General features: G+C 42.5%; 2 protein-coding genes across 5 annotated transcripts; both read right to left on the reverse strand.

Moving 5' to 3' along the window:
• Positions 1–38: 38 nt before the first annotated feature.
• Positions 39–10,928, reverse strand: RRH (retinal pigment epithelium-derived rhodopsin homolog). 2 transcript variants are annotated; one of them, XM_053403811.1, is made up of 7 exons: positions 9,566–10,928; positions 6,774–6,964; positions 3,973–4,072; positions 2,416–2,569; positions 1,593–1,761; positions 734–912; positions 299–507 (listed from the first exon to the last, which is right to left on the reverse strand). In XM_053403811.1, the coding sequence occupies exons 1-7, from the start codon at positions 9,669–9,671 to the stop codon at positions 402–404; spliced, it is 1,005 nt and encodes a 334-aa protein (XP_053259786.1). In that variant the 5' UTR covers positions 9,672–10,928; the 3' UTR covers positions 299–401. The 2 variants fall into 2 exon arrangements, with proteins under 2 accessions (XP_053259785.1, XP_053259786.1); XM_053403810.1 differs by lacking the exon at positions 734–912 and having other exon boundaries at positions 39–507.
• Positions 10,929–11,443: 515 nt separating this feature from the next.
• On the reverse strand, positions 11,444–17,953 carry GAR1 (GAR1 ribonucleoprotein). Of its 3 annotated transcripts, none has more exons than XM_053403815.1 (7): positions 17,847–17,953; positions 15,521–15,740; positions 15,270–15,424; positions 14,476–14,535; positions 13,693–13,816; positions 13,278–13,352; positions 11,444–12,002 (listed from the first exon to the last, which is right to left on the reverse strand). In XM_053403815.1, the coding sequence occupies exons 2-7, from the start codon at positions 15,729–15,731 to the stop codon at positions 11,989–11,991; spliced, it is 639 nt and encodes a 212-aa protein (XP_053259790.1). In that variant the 5' UTR covers positions 15,732–15,740; positions 17,847–17,953; the 3' UTR covers positions 11,444–11,988. The 3 variants fall into 3 exon arrangements, with proteins under 3 accessions (XP_053259790.1, XP_053259787.1, XP_053259789.1); XM_053403812.1 differs by having other exon boundaries at positions 13,678–13,816; XM_053403814.1 differs by lacking the exon at positions 17,847–17,953 and adding an exon at positions 17,547–17,629 and having other exon boundaries at positions 13,678–13,816.
• Positions 17,954–20,219: the final 2,266 nt, after the last annotated feature.

Genomic DNA, 20,219 nt, shown 5'->3' on the forward strand with positions numbered 1-20,219 from the left:
GTGGGAAAGGATATAAACCAGTCAAAAACACTAATCTCTGAAGTCTTGGCTTTTATTGATGTTTTATTATAGATACTAAGGGCACACGCCTATGAAATATTGTGCTTGTACAATGAACCACAAGGGTCCTTTTGCTAATACAATGCTGCAGCAGATAGCTTGGCACCAGGGGTCAGCAACCATAAAGCCTGGGCCAGCCAGGACCCTGGTAGATCTCGGGGAATAAAATATATGGTGCTTGTTACCATCATAGCTACCACAGGATCCAGCTATGGAGTCAAATGACTTGAAAGTAAGCAAAAGCCTTGTAACACAACTATCCGCAAAACAGATCAGACTTGCTTCTTTCCAGGGATTCGGCAAGCAAGTAAACATAGAGGCAATGCTTTCCATCAGCATCCTTAGGTAATTGTGCTTTGAGACGCACTCATTGGCAAGAAGACATGGTTGATTGTGATCTCCTGCCGTGTTTGACATCTGACCATCGCAAAGATGGCCCTTCGAAACCTGAAAGAGGGAGAAATCCTTTCAGTGTTGGATGCATGAATTCCGTGCCAATCCCTCGAATTCCAAGAATTTCACCTCCAAGAAGTGAATGGCTCAAGGGCTTCACCATCCAAGTCCAGCAGTCTAACCACTGCATCACACCGGAACTCTCACATTTACAACTATAACACATTCTCTCCCCACAGAATCTCCACCTCTTAAGTTGTGGTAGAAGTGAACCACTTACTTTTTGTTCGCGATGACATAAATACAGGGATTATAGAATGTGGAGGACTTGGCAAACAATGGTGCTATAATTGCCATGGCAGGAGAAATTTTCCTGGGATCCCCAAATGAAGACCATAAACACACGATAGAATATGGTGACCACGCCACCAGGAACATTAAAATCATGACAACGGACATCTGTAAAGGAAAATGAACAAAGTGTGATGTCCCAAAATATTTTCAGTTCTGTTCTAGCATCTCTTTGATCGTTACCTCAGACCTTCATTCTGTCCAGTCCCCCTTTTTTGTTACAAGCCCATCTAAGGTTGGAATAAAGTAGGGATGGAGGGACACAGATGTGAGGACGTGGGAGGAGGGAGGCTTGAAGGAGCCGTGAAGATATTTGGTTTTGTGAGGTGTAAAGGAAGGAATTTGGTTTGGCAAGGTGGATGGCGAGGGGTGGCAGAGTTGTCAAGCGATATGAGCAGGGGCGGCAACCCCTAGTGCAGTGTTTTTGGACTACTATCATCCCTAACTAGCAAGACCAATGGTCAGGGATGGTGGGAATTGTAGCCCTAAAGCAGCAGGAGACCCAAGTTTGGGTAACAGTGCCCTAGTTTTTGTGTTTGGCATGAACATATGTAGCTCAGTGGTAGAGTAACTGCTTTTCATGCAGAACGTATGGCTGGGAAGCACCCTTTCTAAAACCCTGGGGAACCACAACCAACCAATCCAATGAACTTGATGGACCTATAGTCTGATACAGTCTATGGCAGCATCTTATGAGCTGATGATTTGTTTCAGCACCTCAACGGGCAAAAGAAACTGATTTCCTCCCCACTGAAACAGAAAAGGGAGCTCTGTCAGAATGACCATACCTTTGTTACATCTACTTGATCAGACCAATCTATGTTGATGCTCTCTAGGCAACTGCTTCTGGCGTACCGCTTCATAGTTCGCGAAACATTGAAGTAGCAGTAAAACATGACCGATAACGGGATGACAAAGTTAACAGCAATCACAGACATTGTGAAAGAAACAAAGGATCTGAAAGTGGAAAAAACCCCAAAGAAGATGACTAGAAAACACCACCTTTCATCCTGGTTTAACTGTAAGATTAGAGTGAAACATTTTATGTACTGTGCAACATGTTCTAAAAGTGTTTTTTTATACTGTACCCATCAATAATGGCTCCATTTTGGCTGAGTTTAGACACACAGCCTATTACCCACTTAATAGGGAGTATTTCCCATTGAACCCAATAGCACTTGCTTCTGAGTAAATATAAAAAAGGATTGTGACCTTCACAACTGCCCACAAAGGTTTGTTTACTTGTCAACAGTAAGGGAGTCAGACTCTCTTGAGTCTCTAACTCCAATCTATTCACAGTCCACTATGAAGACTTTAAATATGGCTTTTTAATAAAATAAAAAACCCTTGCTTTTATATAAGATATAAAGAGAAATAATAAAAAATAATTTAAATATAAAATCAATACAATATATTTTTAAAAACCCATGTTTTATACTCTTGGAGGAGAAAACATAGTTTGGAAACCTTTCTTGCCCTCTTTAGAAGCTCTTTCCTCCCCACCAACGTCTCAATAGTTGCCACTTTTTATGGTAAGGCTGCACTGACACAAGCCCAGTACAAATTTACGAACAAACACACACACGTACTACCCGACAAGTCAAAACATACGCATCGTTTTTCCTCCAGTTCACTGTACAGGTAGCTCCAGTTGGATCTGGGGCGTAGCTTGCCCAGCCCACAATCGGCATCGAGGCCCAAAAGACTGCATTGATCCAGGCAGCAAGAATCAGAACTGTGTAGTTGTTAGCAGTAAGTCTACTACCTATGGAGACAAAACAGTGATACCTCTGTTTATTCTCCCTGGTCACTTATAACATTTTACACTGAAGTAAACACGGTGTTTGAATGATAACAAAACTGTATAAACAAAATCAATCTACACTTATTGTAGATCTACATAAGAAAGCCTTCAGACATATTAATACCCAAATTATATATTGGCTTCATATAGTTAATGAAATGGAAGCATTTATTTTCCCCTCCATCAACACACTTTTTACAATCAAAAGTTGGCCCCCAAAAGACAAGAGATGACAAAACACCACCCCCCAAAACCAGGGGTAGGAAACCTATCACCGCCCACAAGATGCTGTTGGTCTGCTAAGCCCCATCTGCCCCAGCCTGAATGGCCAATGTTCAGGGATAATGGGAGATGCACTCCAGCAGCATTTGGAGAGTCACAGGTTCCCCACACCTACCATGAACCTTTCACTAACTGGATTACCCCTGTACTTTATTTTCATTTATATCACACCTTTCTCCCATGATGGAATTCAGGGCAGCATGCATAGGATTAGGTTCAGCAAGGTAGCTTCATTATGTGCCTAATCATAGGATTTTAGAGTTAGTAGAGACCTGAAAGGTAATCTATTCCAACTTGCTCAGTGCTGGATCTCCAATGCAAGATACGTAAGTAAAATATTAAAATGGTGTTTTTGCCCACAAAACCATCGTTTAGTTCCCCTGCTCCCAGATTATCAGTGCTCTGAGCCTTGTGGCTGCACTGCAGCCTATGTTGTTTTATGGCAAAACAAAATTTTTAAAAATCCTTCCAGTAGCACCTTAGAGACCAACTAAGTTTGTTATTGGTATGAGCTTTCGTGTGCATGCACACTTCTTCAGATACACACATAGTGTGCATGCACACGAAAGCTCATACCAATAACAAACTTAGTTGGTCTCTAAGGTGCTACTGGAAGGATTCTTTTTATTTTGTTTTGACTACAGCAGACCAACACCTATATCTTGTTTTATGACAGTTGAATCTCCCTCTACACACACCCAAACACCCACACACCCATGCAGACTGGTCACCAAGATTGTCTGCTTTCGTCTTCACCCCTTTCAATTTTTCAAGTGCGGGATCTCATAAACCTTATTAAAATATGACTTGGTTAACTCTGTGTGGGTAACAAAGTTTCCAAAGAGCACTAAGAAAGCAAACAGAACTGCTGGTGCTTTAAATGGCAAAACTCTGTAGCATTTATTTGCTCAACTGGTCCTGCTGTGCGTAAGCGACAATCAACTCAAGCATCTATAACAAAAAGTCTACATGAAAAAACCAGTTCATGAGTTTAGGCAATAAAATATAACCTAAACCTATACTGTGTTTTATACAATAGTTGCAACAGACTATATTTTTGTTTGTGCAAGAATATAACATACCTATATGTGGCTTGCAGATTGTCAGGTAACGGTCAATTGCAACAACAGTAAGCAAACCAATACTTGCCATTCCAAAAAAGATATTTAAAGCAGCATAGATCTGAAATTGGAGAGATTATATAATCATTTTCAAGGAATAATCGTCATTGTTTTCAAAGGTTTTGAACTCTGATCCTTGTTACTGTTATTTTTGCAGTTATTATGCATTGTTGCATATATCAACCCCAAATAATATCAAGTTTAGCTTTAAAAAATGTAACACTGAAGTTCCCGTGTTGGATTTTGGCTAGCTGAGCATTGTTATCTGTTCATATCTTAACAAGTTGTTCCAGAGAGAGCCATAAACATATAATACATATAATTTCCTCAAAAATTGTATTTGGGTCTCATGTTTTTTAGAGATTTAAGTTGCTTTGATAACTTTTCCATAAGGGAAATGTTCCATACACTTTCCAAGCAAGTTTCCAGTGTCTACATTAGATCTTTTAAATCATCAGCAAACAAGCTGAACCATGCTATTTGGGGACCAAAGGGTACTGTTTGACCTGTAACAACATATACTTCATTCATAATTAGTTCCCCAAAGGATTGAACCTTCTTGCAGCTCCACCACATATTGAGATAAGCCCCCATTTGCCGACATCCTCTCCAACAGAGTAGACTAGGTTGAAGATTTATTCTGTGACTTTTTATAGGTGGATGGTGCTATCTATATACTTTTTTTGCTGTTTTATTTTTTCTGGTAAATGAATTGCCATTTCCTCTATATATTTTTACTAATCTAACATTTCTCTGTTACAATTCCAGCATAGATAATACTGAGAAGAATACTGGTCTGATAATACTGAGAAGAATACTGGTCTGACTCAGCCCGTTATGTACTGAGTTGAATAGGATCCAAAAAAGCAGCAGTCTGATTGGTCCTAGAACAATAGGATTCAGAATGCAGCAGTCTGATTGGTCCTAGAACAATGCAGCAGTCTGATTGGTCCTAGAACAATGCAGCAGTATGATTGGTCCACAGGAACCACCCAATCCAGGTCCAGGTGGAAGTGAATCCGCAACCTGATTGGCCTACAGGAGAATCCCAGAATTAGCCAATCACGTGTGACCCATTGTGTAAATAATGTATATAAAGCAGATATTTTGGGGAAACTTTCATTCCTCACTACTATGACCTGAATAAAGAGCATGAAATCCACACTCGACTCCAAGTATATTTCACAGCCTCAGTGGGTTTACAACTAGTGTGCCACAGGCAACACTGGCCTCTTTTCCCCCCTTCCTTCCTTCCTTCCTTCCTTGCTTCCCTCCTCTGTTGCCCTCTTGCGTCTCTGCCTCCCAAAGGCTTGCACAGCTGTTTGTTGCAGCAGCCTTGGTTACAAGCTCCCCAGACAATTGGTGCCTCTGTGGCTGGCCAGGGGATGCTGGTTGCCAGGAGCAAAGGAGCTTCAGAGATGGGGGGCAGGGGCTGCAATGGCTGCCTGGAGGACTCCCAAGGAGATGGGAGAGGAGAGGAGGCTAAGGGAACACTCCACAAGGGAGGGTGTTTGAAAAAGGATGAGAGGCTGCCAGTTCGGCAGGCAAGGGGTGACATGACTGGGCTCCTGAGCTCCACAGGGGTGCTACAGAAAGAACATATTTGGTCAAGAGAGCTGTGGACTCAAAAAGTTTGAAAACCTCTGGCCTAAGGCATCATCTCAAGCTCTGTTTCCTGTTCCAGCTGGCAGTAGCTCTCCAACAGAGTTCTTTATTTTCACCTACTCCCTGATCCTTTTAGCTGGAGGCACTGTGGGGCCTGTGGCAATGAAGTGTTTTGCCCCTGTGCTGGGTCCCTTATCCACCAGGTCTTCTGCCCATTTGTCGCCCCTAATAGTTTTCACAGCTGAAAAATGTTATGAATAGCTAGACAGTGCTAGGAGTCAGACGTTCTACTCTAGGCAGCCATCTAGTGGCAAGCCCAATTTAGTATGTGTTTTAATTTACAATTCTGAAATGCCTCATTTCCAGCTTGCAAAGGGGTAAAGGTAAAGGGACCCCTAACTTAGCATGACTAAGCCACTTCTGGTGAACCAGAGCAGCGCACGGAAACGCCGTTTACCTTCCCGCCAGAGCGGTACCTATTTACGTAACTACTTGCACTTTGACGTGCTTTCGAACTGCTAGGTTGGCAGGAGCAGGGACCAAGCAATGGGAGCTCACCCCGTCACGGGGATTCGAACCGCCAACCTTCTGATCGGCAAGTCCTAGGCTCTGTGGGTAGCAGATACCAAACAGCTTTGTGCTATCTGAAAAGCTAACAGATTTATTGTGACATAAACTTTTGTTCACTAAATTCTCTAGAGCCTATTTTATCAGCTATTCGCTCTTTGGGAGCATGCATACCCTCCAACATTTTTCCATTGAAAATAGGGATGTCTTATTCCATAATAACTGTGCCTCTGCTGTAACATATGGAGTGGCTGTTAGGACTGCATCACTGTTTGTGCTCAGAATGGAACATGAACAATTGTAGGAATGACCTAGATGCATCTCACTTGTTTACATGCATTCAAATCAATCAATCAATACTGCCCTCTTATACCTGGAGGTCTCAGGGCAGTTCACAGAACAAAATAAAAATATAAAACCACCAAATATATAATCGAAAAAACAACCCAGTCACCCCCTCCCCCCCAAACCCCACATTTTAAAAGGGCATAGGATGTCAATCAAATCAACCAAAGGCCTTATGTGCACTTCAGCTGGAACAGGGATAAACACAAACATGCTTTGGTCTTTAATTTCTAACTTCCAAGTACCTGGCAGCCTGCATAGCCGAATTTCCAGCTTCCATGCAGATCCGAAGCTGCGGACATGGGGTAGCCAATCCCACTCACTCCAATGTCAGTGAAAGCCAGGTTAATAATAATGGCATTGGTTGCTGTTCGAAGTTCCTTATACTTAACAAAGATGCCTAGGACCACTATGTTACTCAGAAGACTTACGACTCCTGTTAAAAGACCAAAAAGGGAAACTAAACAATAGCAAATAATTAACATTAGCATTCTGAAAAACAACAACTCTATTATGGCTAATTTATTAAGGGTATCCATAACTCAGCAAGGCATTTTTTAAAAACATTTCTATAAAACTTGGAAATGTATGCTAATGTTAATATAGTCTTATAATGTTGTGTTGCATGCTTGTATACAAAGCTCTTGTTTGTTTTGAAAATGGATGGATAGTTTTCTTTACCTCAACCCTTTCCAACTCAGAATTATTCATGCATTCAGCAATATTGTACCCAACATATGTCCTGCTTTCCTCAAGACTGGGTTACTGTAGTATGTTCTATATAGGGCTGCCTTCAAAAAGCATTTGGATCCTGCAGCTTATCCAAAGCAGTCAAAATAAATCATGGTCCTGTGTACAAACCAATGAGCAGGAACCATCCCATCACTGAATCTATACCCTTTAGGAACACAATCAAAGAGTTTAACAAGTTCATCAGTGGGATAGCTCAGTCGGTAGAGCATGAGAAGCTTGATCGCAGGGTCGTGGATTCGAGCCCTATGTTGGGCAAAAAGATTCCTGCATTGCAGGGGTTGGACTAGATGACTCTTAGGTCCCTTCCGTCTCAACAATTCTATGATCACCAAGCCCTGTTTTCAGCAGTAAGAATCAACAAAGCATCACTATGTGCCCACAGGTCCAAAAAGGTTGGTGACATCTAATTTGCATCAAAGAGCTGCACTTCAGAAAACAGCTCCTTGCTTTATTGAAGCTTTTTCGTCTAAGGCAATACAGTCTGAAGCAAATAGAGCAACAATAAAACATTACTTCTTCATCAGCATATACGCTACTATTTATTATAAGGTGTCAGACCATCAGTGGGTACTTAGTGTATCTATATATATTCTACTCCTACACAAAGTAACATAAGACACAAGCCCAGAAGATAACAGAACATGTTCAGCATTCCAATTGCAAAAAGTGCATTTAAACAGAAAAGTTGTAGAATTTTGTCATTTGTTCAGTTTGTGACTATAAAAGTAATAGTGACTAAAATTTGAGCACTCTGGCAGTAAGATTAACTCTCAGGTGGTATCGCATTTGTTATACGCTGTCACATTGACAATGCTGCTCAGTGAGTCTTCCCTTAGAAGGAAAAGATTTGCATCTAAGAAAACTGTGACTCAATTTATCATGATAAGACTGGCCGACAGTCACACCTTTAAGCAAAATGGGTGAAAGCATTTATGATCCAACTGCATCCATTAAAAAATATAGCACTGTAAGAATTTGAATTTTTAAAAAAACTTTTCTAAAAAATTATTTAATTGAAAAAAGTGCAATATACCCGACCTACAGTAAAACCACCACCTACTCACAGAATGTGGAATCTTATATTGATGACAGAAGGCAGCCTTTGCATCTATGACCTCCTCCGTTGCTTTGCTGCATAAAATAGCTCTCCATATCTCCCAGTACAGCCACTGCTTCAGCCAAAATAGAGATGCTCTAGCCTTTTTGAGACTATGCAACAGGCTCCTTTAGAAGCATGACAATGCTTGTTGTATATGTCATAATAAGCTACTCAATCTTTAAAGAGAATTCTTGCTCACACTAGCCACCTCCTTTACTGACCTAGAGCACATCTAGGGACCAAATATTATTTCTGAGTATCCAATATAGATACAAGTCTTCAACAAAACATATAGCTGGAACAAGGACCTATAGTTGGAGCTTTTTTCCTCACGAGCAATTCAACATCTCCCATAAAATGTACATAAGATTATATTAGGTGGAAATCAATTATGACCAATCCATGCACAATGTTGTTTTTAAAATATATTCCATAACCACTGCTATGGGAAATGGAGTTAGAGCTTTTGAAATAACAAGCACTTGCTTCTTGAGGATAGTTTTGAGGCTGTATTGCTTAATCATTCACTGGCTGCCACTTGTGGCTGCAGCAGAGGACCCCAAAACCAAGAACAAGGCAGAGAGGAATGCAAAATGGGTGAACTCTCTGAGCTCCCAGACCATTCCAGCCTAGAACTAGCAAACAAAGAACTTCATATGGAGAAGTAGGTAAACATAGGGCTGAGAGCCAATATCCCTGCATACTTTTTATTCCTCAAAGCGACAGATTGGAGACAAAGCCATTAATGTTCAGTAGTCAAACAGAGGCCATTGGGACTTAAAGTTAGCCATGGTTTCAGTTAGCCCACTCTAAGCAAGACTGCGTCCAGGTCCAACCTTCTATCTTTATGATAAATGGCTCCCAAAACAGTGACAAACACATCATTTTACAAATCTAAATAAATTACATTTCTTTTGCAAATTAACATGTACCATCTGAGTCACATCCACTCCACATATATGCATATAGGGAATTGCACCCTTAATGTCCATGTTTGATACTTGTTTAAGATCAGTTTTATCATTTCACATTTGATTGTTCCAAATCTTCCCTATCTTTAGAAAATGCTGGACAAAAACCAATTAACAGCTTTTTTTTGCACTTGAATAACACAGAATGCCTCTATTCCAAGTCTTAAATCCTGGTTTTTCATCCCCCTGCCACAAATTCCATCAACATTCATACCTGCTGTTATCAAATAAGCTGCAACTATGTTGTGTTCAGTCTGTGAAAAGGCCGAATGAGGTTCATTTTCACCTTCCGAAAAGTTAGCAGAATCATTCAAAAACATTGCAGGGGAAAGAAAATTGGAAAAACACCCTCCAGGGTTATCCTGTAAATGGCCATTCGAAACAAACACACATCCCCAGCTTTTGTAGGCAGATCCTCGTCCTGCAAAACTGACTATAAAAGTTTTTCCCTGCTGAAAAGCTCCCAAATGGATTTCCACTCAAGAGCAAAGGGGTTTACATTCCCAAACTATGAAAGGGGAAGGCTTGTTAGCTCAACAAAGAACAGCACAGAGCTGCAAGTGCATTTTTAACAAGATCCTTACGGTTCATGGCCTTATTACTAAAGAGATTAGCGGCTACATAGGCCCCACACTTTGGACTTCACATTTTCTTTCTTTTAATGTTTCAAAAAACCCGGCAGGAGTTGATTGTTCATCATGTGTATGTTTGCATCTGAGAATTCTGAACCAAGTTTTAAAAAGCAATTAAGCAAAACAGTAACTATAAAAAAACCCTATTGCAAAAGACAGGGCAAAACACATCTCAATCTACAGTGGTATCTCGGTTTACGAACTTAATCCATTTCAGAAGTCTGTTCTTAAACCGAAACCGTTCTTAAACGGAGGCGCACTTTCCCTAATGAGGCCTCCCGCCGCCACTGCCCTTCCACCGTTCGGATTCCATTCTTAGACTGAGGTAAAGTTCGCAAATCAGGACACTACTTCCGGTTTTGCGGTGTTCGTAAACCAAATAGTTCATAAACAGGACTGTTCTTAAACCGAGGTACCACTGTATTTGCAAGAAGAGGTTGAAGATTCACATCCTGATTTGAAATCCCAACTCGAAATACCTGTAATGTATCTGCTTTAAGAGTATCAACTTTACATCAACTTTGATTATTTGTCCATGGAGTCCATTATCTATATCAGGACTGTAGCTCAATGGCTGAGTTGAGGCCCAAGATTCAATCCTCAGCAACTCCAGGTATGGCTGGAAAAGACTCCTAGCTGAAACTCTTCGAAGTTTCATTGGTGGAATGGCATTAATAAAAACATCCAGGTGAGAGCACTTGATGTGACACACACAGACTGGGACCTGATGGCACAAGCAGCCAAGAGGCCACCCACATATTTTGGATAGCTGTGTATGAGTGAAATAATGCCAGTTTCTTTCCTCCCTGCTGGTTCCATGTTATTATGGTACATTCAAACCAGATATCTTGGTTTGTTTCACTCCCAAACAAATCATAATCAGTAACCCAGGAACAAACCATGGCTACATATTATGGTTTGCTGGGAGTGAAACAAACCATGATGCCTGGTTTGGACATAACACCAAGCAAGGGATCGTAACTAAAAGGCCATCTTAGATGTGTACACAATAAACCATTAACTATGGACGCGGGTGGCACTGTGGGTAAAACCTCAGCGCGTAGGGCCTGCCAATCGCATGGTCGGCGGTTCGAATCCCCGCGGCGGGGTGAGCTCCCGTCTTTCGGTCCCAGCTCCTGCCCACCTAGCAGTTCGAAAGCACCCTTACGTGCACGTAGATAAATAGGTACCGCTTTGTAGTGGGAAGGTAAACGGCGTTTCCGTGTGCTGCGTTGGTGCCGGCTCGCCAGAGCAGCTTCGTCACGCTGGCCACGTGACCCGGAAGTGTCTCCGGACAGCGCTGGCCCCTGGCCTCTTAAGTGAGATGGGCGCACAACCCTAGAGTCGGACACGACTGGCCCGTACAGGCAGGGGTACCTTACCTATGGTTTACTGTGATGTGTGAATGGAAAAATGAATTTAGCACAAATGCCCATCAATTATACTTTTGAGCTCAAACCTAAGTTATTACCAATTTTATTTTTAAAAAACAAGAAAACTTTTGTCATTTAGACATATCATTCATTAGACAGCCAAGTTAAATATAACTGCGAAAGCATATTCAAGTTGTTTTGATACAATTTTGTATGAATCCATGAAACACTATTTGAAGATTGACAAAAACCAAAATACAAAGACGGATAATAAAAAATAAAAAATATATTGAGCAGACCATCTTCTAAGTTATTGTTTAGGAAGTCACTGGTTTCCCAACTTCAAGATGAGTTTTTGACTAAAAAAATATAGCTCATAAAAAGTGTTTAAAAACAACATTCTGTTTAATGTCAAGAGCACAAGAGGTCCAAGGGGATTTCAAGAGAAGTATTTGTAGATCTGCAATTGGTTCATCTCAGTAGAAATCCAGGGACACATGTGGGAGTACTTCGTTCCTTTAGACAATAACGTATTAAAAGTCCATTTTACGACATTCAAGTTCATAAAAAAGATCTCTCATTATATTCTGAAGATGAAACCATTAACTTAGAATTTCCCAGAACATCTTCACTTAACGTCCTCTGCCTAATTTGAAAGAAAAACACAAATCAGATCATCATTCCCATCTAGCCTGGAAAAATGCAACAAGTTTTCATAACAAACGGGTAGGTTGTTTTTGTAGTGCCTGCAATATTAAAGACATCTGCATTTCTGGTTTTAACATTCCACTGAAGCACTATAGATAACATTCTACCATTTACTGGTAGAAGTTTGGCTGGGTATTCTATCCAAGGCCAGCTTCACATGTGAGGATCTCCCAGAAAAGTAACATGAAATGGGGCTCCAAAGTGTTCCTCATCACTACTGTAAGTGCCTTTGCACAGGATTACTACCAACAGTGGTAACAACACTGTTGTGATCCACAGCAAACACTTGTGAGACTCCTATCGCTGTTACAATGCCCCAACATAGAAACATCCTACATGTGGGAACATCAAAATGGGCATCTTCCTAAATATTACTTAACTGTTAGTGCCTTGACAAATTCAGGTGAGAGAATATGCTCAGCTTGGAGTGCCTACCCAAACAACAGCATGTCCTCTTAGAGCAGCTGGACTTCTGCACCTCACCTGTCTCCATCATTATAAACTTTCAGGGCAAAATTGAAAACATTCTGTTGACCCGGGGATTTGGTGGCTGAAGAATACTGTTGCTGCCAACCTCAAGATCATTGGATCAAGTATGTTTCTAGGTGTAACTGCTTTTAGACATTTACAATTGTAATTGTTTTTGGAATGCTGTAATCGGTTTAAAACATTTTTGCTTTGCTTCTGTTTTGGAATTGTTTGCCACCCTGGGCTCCTTGGGGAGGAAGAGCTGGATATCAATTCAATAATATAATAATAATAATGCATGATACCGATGGCCTTGACTCTACTCCTGGTAGTTTTAAAGCTTTTTACCATCAACAAACACTGTCCACATTGCAGAGGACTCCTCTGTTCATTCACTAAGGGGGTATGCTGTATGTTGTACAGAATTTCACTGGACCCCTTACCAGATCCTTGGAGCATCACCAGTGCCCTGTGCAAGAATTGAACATGCACCACAGAGCACATCCAATGCTCTCCTTTGGTTGCACATTGCAGGGGGGGAATGGGTACTTGTGAACAAGCTATTAAGAAAACCTATCATCCAGTAAGGATCAGGAGCTCTTGATAAATTTCCAAGGAACCCTAAATTTTCTGAAACAGGTTTAAAACAATTACTTAAGTCACAGTAAAAGAAAGGTAGCTGAATATTGCATGGATATATTACCAGAAACAGTAATTAACTCCGTAATGTTGCCATTATACTTACCTCTAAATCCTCGGCCACCTCCACCACCTCGTCCTCCTCTGAACCCTCCACCACCTCTGCCACCCCTGAAACCACCTGGAAAATAAAAGCAGAAGGTAATTAATTAATTACTTAATTAATAATACTAATACCCGGCCCTTCTGGCTGGGTTTCCCCCAGCCACTTTGGGCGGCTCCCAAAAGAATATTAAAAGCACAATAAAAAATAATTAAAAGCACAATAAAACATAGGTATATTTTATGACAGCAATGAGGTAGTACAACTTCCAAAACCATCAGGAACATCTTGCTTCCAGACCTGGATTTTCCAACTTTTTTTGGGGGGGGGGGAGAGAGAGAGAGAGAGAGAGAGAGAGAGATGTCTACCACCTTATTTCATGCATGCAGACAACAATAACTACCTCCCCCTCTGCCACCACCACCTCTGCCACCTCCTCTTCCACCACGGCCTCCTCTTCCACCTCTCGGAGGTCCTTTTTCACCTGGAGGCCTTGGCAAAAATCTCTGAAGAGGGAGCAATTTTGCTGGATCGATATAAAACTGTGGGGGAGGGGGGGAAAGGCCGAGGTTAGGTTTTGTCCAAAACCTTTCTTACATGTGTATATAACTTAAAAGTTAGAGTAAACAAGTTTACTTTAAATTTAACAGCTAATATTAGAACTAGGTGTTGCTGTAACCCTATGTTTCACTGCTTTCTTGATCCATGTAAAGTCATCACCAAGTCCCACTGAAACAAATGCTAGACATATCAAGTTTCACAGCATCACAATGATATTTATTTATTTCCTGCCTTTTTCTCTGACAGGACTCAAGGAAGCTTACATATAAGAATAAGAACCTGTCACACCATAGGGAAAAAACAATAATTAAATAGCAATTGAACACTGATATTACATACGTATATAGTTTTACTTCTATTTAAAACCAAAGAAATAAATACAGTGGTACCTCTGGTTGCAAACGGGATCCATTCCAGAGCCCCATTTGCAACATGAGCAGAACGCAACCCGCGTCTGCACGGGTCGCTGCTTCTGCGCGTGACATCATTTTGAGTGTCACTCAATGACTACTTACATACCATTAATACTTACTGCACATGCATTTAGAAGGTAAGCTTAAATAACACCCCATGGTATGAGAGCTTTCATGCACCTTATCCAAGTTCAGAATTTTGAAACACTGGGTAATAGGTACTTTACCTTTTGCAACTTTTTGAAGGAAGCAGCTTTCATGTTTTCCGACAATTTGACTGAAAAATACTATTTGACTTGTTTAGGAAAGATTACATTAAATGCATGTCCAATTCTTTTCATATGGATGAAAAGTGCCCAAGCAATGTTTGAGTCTTATTACAGGTTTTTTTGTCATTTATATTAGAAATTATCTCTTTGACATCTGATGGAAGAGCATTCCACAGGAAGGGCAGTACTGCTGAGAAGGTCCTCTGCCTGGTTCCCTGTAGCTTTGCTTTTTGCAGTGAGGGAACTGCCAGAAGACCCTTGGAGCTGGATCTCAGTGTCCAAACTGAACGATGGGGGTGGAGATGCTCTTACACACATCCCTATGTGGACATTAAGCTTTGTCTTCCCCCACAGAGAGAGATACCAAATGGGGATCCCAACAAACTAACTTTGTAAATCAGCTGAGAGAATTATGCCTGCTTTATACTCATAGGAAGTGATGGCAGACATACAATTCCATCTCTGTACAAGCCCCTTGCGTGAGTAAAAACACAGGCTAGCCACACAAAAAAGTTTCTATTGTGGGTGCGAAGGTAATGTGTGGGGTTGCATTTCACCCCTTCTCCAACAGCCCATTTGCTTGAATGAACTACAGAAAACCAGGTAAATGGTTAAAATACAAGGCTGAGATTAATCTTAAAAGATATACTGAAATTAGGTTCTAGATTATGGAACACTAGAAAATTAAAGAGAGAGGAAATGCTAGTAATTTATCTTCTGCAAACATTCAAAAGTACACAACTAAAGGATACAAAGTCTCTGAGCTGCCCAAAGATTTCATCCACTTTCCCAATCTGTTCCTTATTTTCTAAATAGACGGGTGCATTGAAATAAGGTACTTTGCTCTCCTGAGTCACACATTTGCAAACAATGTCATCTTCACAGGGGTGCATAAACTCTCCCAGGACTGTAAATAAAAAAAGGAAACATATTGAGATCAAGAATTCAAAATCGGGATCTAAACGTTTTGTTTCATGTACATTAAGAAATGACTGTAACTTACTGACTACACTTTCTGGAGGTCCTTGGTCATATGATCTGTTGAAGCCTCCTCGTCCACCACCTCCACGGCCAAATCCACCTCTTCCACCACCCCGTCCACCTCTATTGAAGCCACCGCCACCTCGACTGAAGCCGCCGCTGCCGCCACCTCTATTGAAGCTGCCACCGCCACGATTGAAGCTTCCACCACCGCCTCTTCCTCGATACGACATGACTCTCTTCTGTTCAGTAAAGAATTCATGAAAATCAGTAGCACTCCTATATATCTCTGTAGCGCTTGAATCACTCTAGACTTGTGACAATCATTTCACTGCATGCATTCACTAGCGCTATCATGCATGAATCTACATCATCCAAAATACTTTTCAAAAGATCAGTTACGTTGAAGGCATAAGATGTTAGGTTTTGAGTTTGGGTTTTTTAGGTTATCAAAATCAAACAGTCACTTAATCATCATAAAATTCCTGTAACAAGAGATTCTTTTCTCCCATAAAAAAACATTCTGTTTTCACATTTCAGTTGCACCAACTATCCAAAAACTAGATGCACAGATATATTTGATTTCTTAGCTCTTCCACACAGCAGTTGTAATACAGTGGTACCTTGGTTCTCGAACGTAATCCGTTCCAGAAGACAGTTTGACTTCCGAAATGTTCAAAAGCTGAGGCACAAAGGGGCTGGCTGCAAATTCAATGGAGAAAATTGAAAAACACACAGCGGAAGCCATTCCACTTCCAAGGCGTGTTCGAAAACAAAAGTATTTCCTTCCAGGTTTTTGGCATCCGAAACGTTCGGCTTCTGCGACGCTCAAAAACCTAGGTACCACAGTATATGAATCAAACAGATAGTTGTACCTTGGTTGATGAACACCTTGAAACTCAAACATTTTGACTCCTGAATGCTGCAAACCCAGAAGTGAGTGCTCCGGTTTGTGAACGTTCTTTGGAACCCAAATGTCTAATTGGCTGCAGTAGCTTCCTGCAGACAATCAGAAGCCGTGCCTTGATTTCCGAACGTTTTGGATGTTGAAAAGACTTCCAGAACAGATTCCGTTCGACTTCCAAGGTACCACTGTACTGGTAGTTTTAGACAGCAAGTCTACCACATTCATGAGCTAAATGAGGGAGTAGGAAGGTACCAGTCTGCCAAGGGCAACCATGAGTCTAAGACAGGGGTCAGCAACCTAAGGCCCATGGGCCACAAGTGGCCCATGGGGGTCATTTAACCGTCCCACGAGCCACCCCTGAACCAAGCAGCCCACTTAATTCCCTGCACGCTGCGCTAAACCGGCGCAGCACGGCACAGGGACTCACTTCTGTGGTGCCGGAAATTGTGTCTGCGCAGATGCAGAAAATCGTGGGCGTGGGTGCTCCAGCCCACAGAGGGATCTCCGCTGGAGTGAACTGGCCCTGGTAAGGTAAACTTTGCCACCCCCTGGTCTAAGACACCTGGTAAATGAATAAGACTCCCTACATTTCAATTCCGTTATACAACACAACTTTATTCCAACAAAAGGTGAAATTAAGAAATTAAGTACTATTCAAGGAGTGAAGCAACCTTTAATTTGAACCATAGTTATTTAAAATGGTACTACTTTATCATTTGGCCCATGAAAGTGAACCAAAACCTTACCTAAATACTCAAATCATCATAGAATTGTCAGTGTTGTGAAAGGACATATAGCAAGTACTGTTTTTTATTTAAAAGAAAGGGAGAAGGGGAACAGCTATTTCTTCACCCACCACTATCTTCCTTACACCGCTTTCAACTTAAATATTACACTACACTTATACTGAAGTGTTATTTACTCTTCAGTACAGTGGTACCTCAGGTTACATACGCTTACATACGCTTCAGGTTACAGACTCCGCTAACCCAGAAATAGTGCTTCAGGTTAAGAACTTTGCTTCAGGATGAGAACAGAAATTTTGCTCCGGCGACGCGGCAGCAGCCTTCAACGGCAAAAACCAGCATATGAGGAAGTGGGTCATTTTAATAGCACGCATCGCCTTAGGAGTAAGCCTCACCGAGTTCAATGGGGTTTACTCGCAAGTAAGTGCGTTCCACATCCCAAGCTAAGAGCCACGTATTTCCCAACACAGCCCCGCTGCATAAACGGCCAGGAGGTTCAGAAGCAGGCGCCCAACCCGGGGTTTTGCAGAGAAGCACAGCAAGGCTGAAGCAGCAACCACGACCCCGCCCCCCTCCTCCCAGCCCACACGGGCTCCAGGCGCCTGCAAGGCGAGGCAAGCCCCTGCAAGCAGCATTGCAGGGGGTCGGGCTAGATGACCCTCAGGGTCCCTTCCGACTCTAACAGGATCTCCCACCTAAGCGCAGCACACTCCGCTCTTCCTCCCCACGTGGCCGCACCTCTCTTCCGGCAAGGACTCACGCTCTCATGCCACTTCCGGCGGCCCTCCTTCTCCTTCCACGCTTGCCGGCGATCCGGCCAATCGCAGGCCCGCCGTAAAATCACGCGCTTCCGTTTTACGACGCGTAGCCAACCATAGAGACGCTTTGTTTCTCCGAGGAACGGCGAGCCCATCGGCGAAGCGAGGCAGGCGAATTGACGGGCGCCCGGAGCTCCGCAAGGCGCAGGTTGTCTCGTGGAATATTATTACCTTACGGATTATCTCACGGAGTGTGTGTTAGTGTGCAGCAGAAACACACACACACAGAGAAAATTGCAGTATTTTATAAAATTTGCAGTATTTTGCACAGTTCGGACGTCACTGGCGGCAGCAGAAGCCGCACCTTGTAATAAATCATATTGCGGAAAAAATGAAGGCCGTGTCTGTTTTCGTAATTCGCTTGTTTCCACATTACTGTGTTGTTTGCATGCACCTGATGGAAGCTGGTGTCGCAATACGTTTGTGTTGCTACAACGGTGGGACGCGAAACTTCCAATGTGAAGTTTTTTGTCAACTGCTGCGGACAAAATGTATGTCTGTATCCTTGATCAGAGCCGGTTGGGGCTGATAGGAGTCGTAGTCCAAAACATCTGATGAATCAGGTTCCAGGGGAAAAAATTTTTTTGATAGAATTTTCCCTCAATCTTTTGGTGTTTACGTATGTATCATATAATAAATCAAATTATTATAACAGTAAGAATAAAAATGTCTATTGTAGCTGTGGGCATTCTTATGGAAATATCTAAACATGCTTATTCACTTTATTTTGAATTTTACATGCAAAAATTGTTGCCAAACTAGCGTTTTGAATGCTAGTTATTAAGAAGCTTCCTTGACACTGCATTTGATTACTGGGAATTTGTTGGACGGAAACAACAGAAAAGTTTTTATACGTCGCATACATTACTAAATCAGGCAAAGTGCGGGAAATACCTGCAGGGCTAATTTTCTGTTTACTTCCTTGTTTCCTAATCATCAGTGATAAGAATTACTGAGAAATCAGCTACAGTGTTTTTAAAGTGAAAGAAATATGTGTATTTTAATCACACAAAGCCCAAAGTCTTCTGTACACTGATTTGAGATTAATCCCTATTGAACTGAGTGGTGCTTATTTCTAAGCAGGCATGGCCAAAACAGAACTGTTCTTTCCAAATAACTATTGGCGTACACCAAGAGAAGTTACAGAATGTAGACATGCAGACCTCCAGGGTCCCTAAACCCATGACAAAATTCCTGGAGATAAGCCATTTTCTTGTATGTCTTAATGTGCCGGAACTCACCATGAACCTTGTTCTCTTAAAATGGCAATGGTGCCCACCCTCAGGTGCAGGAACTCAGTTCTGGTGAGTTCCAGCTGAAAAAAAGCCCTGACAAAGAACATTTGTTGCTCTACTCCCCCTACAACTGTTTTATGGTGTGGTCCCCCAAGTATCAGTACAGATGAAGGGATGGGGCAGGAACTGTGTGCTGTAACTTAAAGTTGGAGGTGGCCCCTGGTGGGAAGGCTTGTGTGAAGAGGTTGCCGCTACAGGCAGATGGACCAATGGACTGAGTACGGTATGTTCCTAAGAAGAAAAACTACCGTATTTTTCGCCCTATTGGACGCACCTAGTTTTCGGGGGGGGAAATCAAGGAAACAAATATGATTCCCCCCCCCCCCGCAGCTCTGGGAGCAGCGGGCAGGCTGCACGCAGCCTGTGCGCTACTCCAAGACCTTCTCCCTGCTTTTGCGGGAGGTGGCGGAATTCCCCCACCTCCCGCAAAAGCCCGCAGGAGCCGTGCGCGACTCCTACGGGCTTTTCGACCAGGAGGGAGAAGGGACTGAAACGGCCCCCAAGAGCGGCGCGCTCTTCAAAGGGTGTGCGGCTCCTGCGGGCTTTTCTACGAGGTGGGGGAATTCCCCCACCTCCTAGAAAAGCCAGCAGAAGCCGCGGAGCCCCTTTAAAGAGTGCACGGCTTTTACGGGAGGTGGGGGAATTCCCCCATCTCCCGCAAAAGCCCACAGGAGGGAGAAGGGACGGACTCGGCCAGTCAGTCCCTTCTCCCTCCTCAGGGAAAAGCCCCCAAGAGCGGCGCACTCTTCAAAGGCTACGTGGCTCCTACGGGCTTTTCTACGAGGTGGGGGAATTCCCCCACCTCCTAGAAAAGCAAGCAGAAGCCGCGGAGCCCCTTTAAAGAGCGCACGGCTTTTGCCTGCTTTTGCGGGAGGTGGGGGAATTCCCCCATCTCACGCAAAAGCCCACAGGAGGGTTGGAGAGTAGCGGGAAGGCGTTGCTCGCCTTCCCGCTG

This window comes from Podarcis raffonei, chromosome 9, assembly GCF_027172205.1.
Source record: "Podarcis raffonei isolate rPodRaf1 chromosome 9, rPodRaf1.pri, whole genome shotgun sequence".
NCBI classification, from domain to species: domain Eukaryota; kingdom Metazoa; phylum Chordata; class Lepidosauria; order Squamata; family Lacertidae; genus Podarcis; species Podarcis raffonei.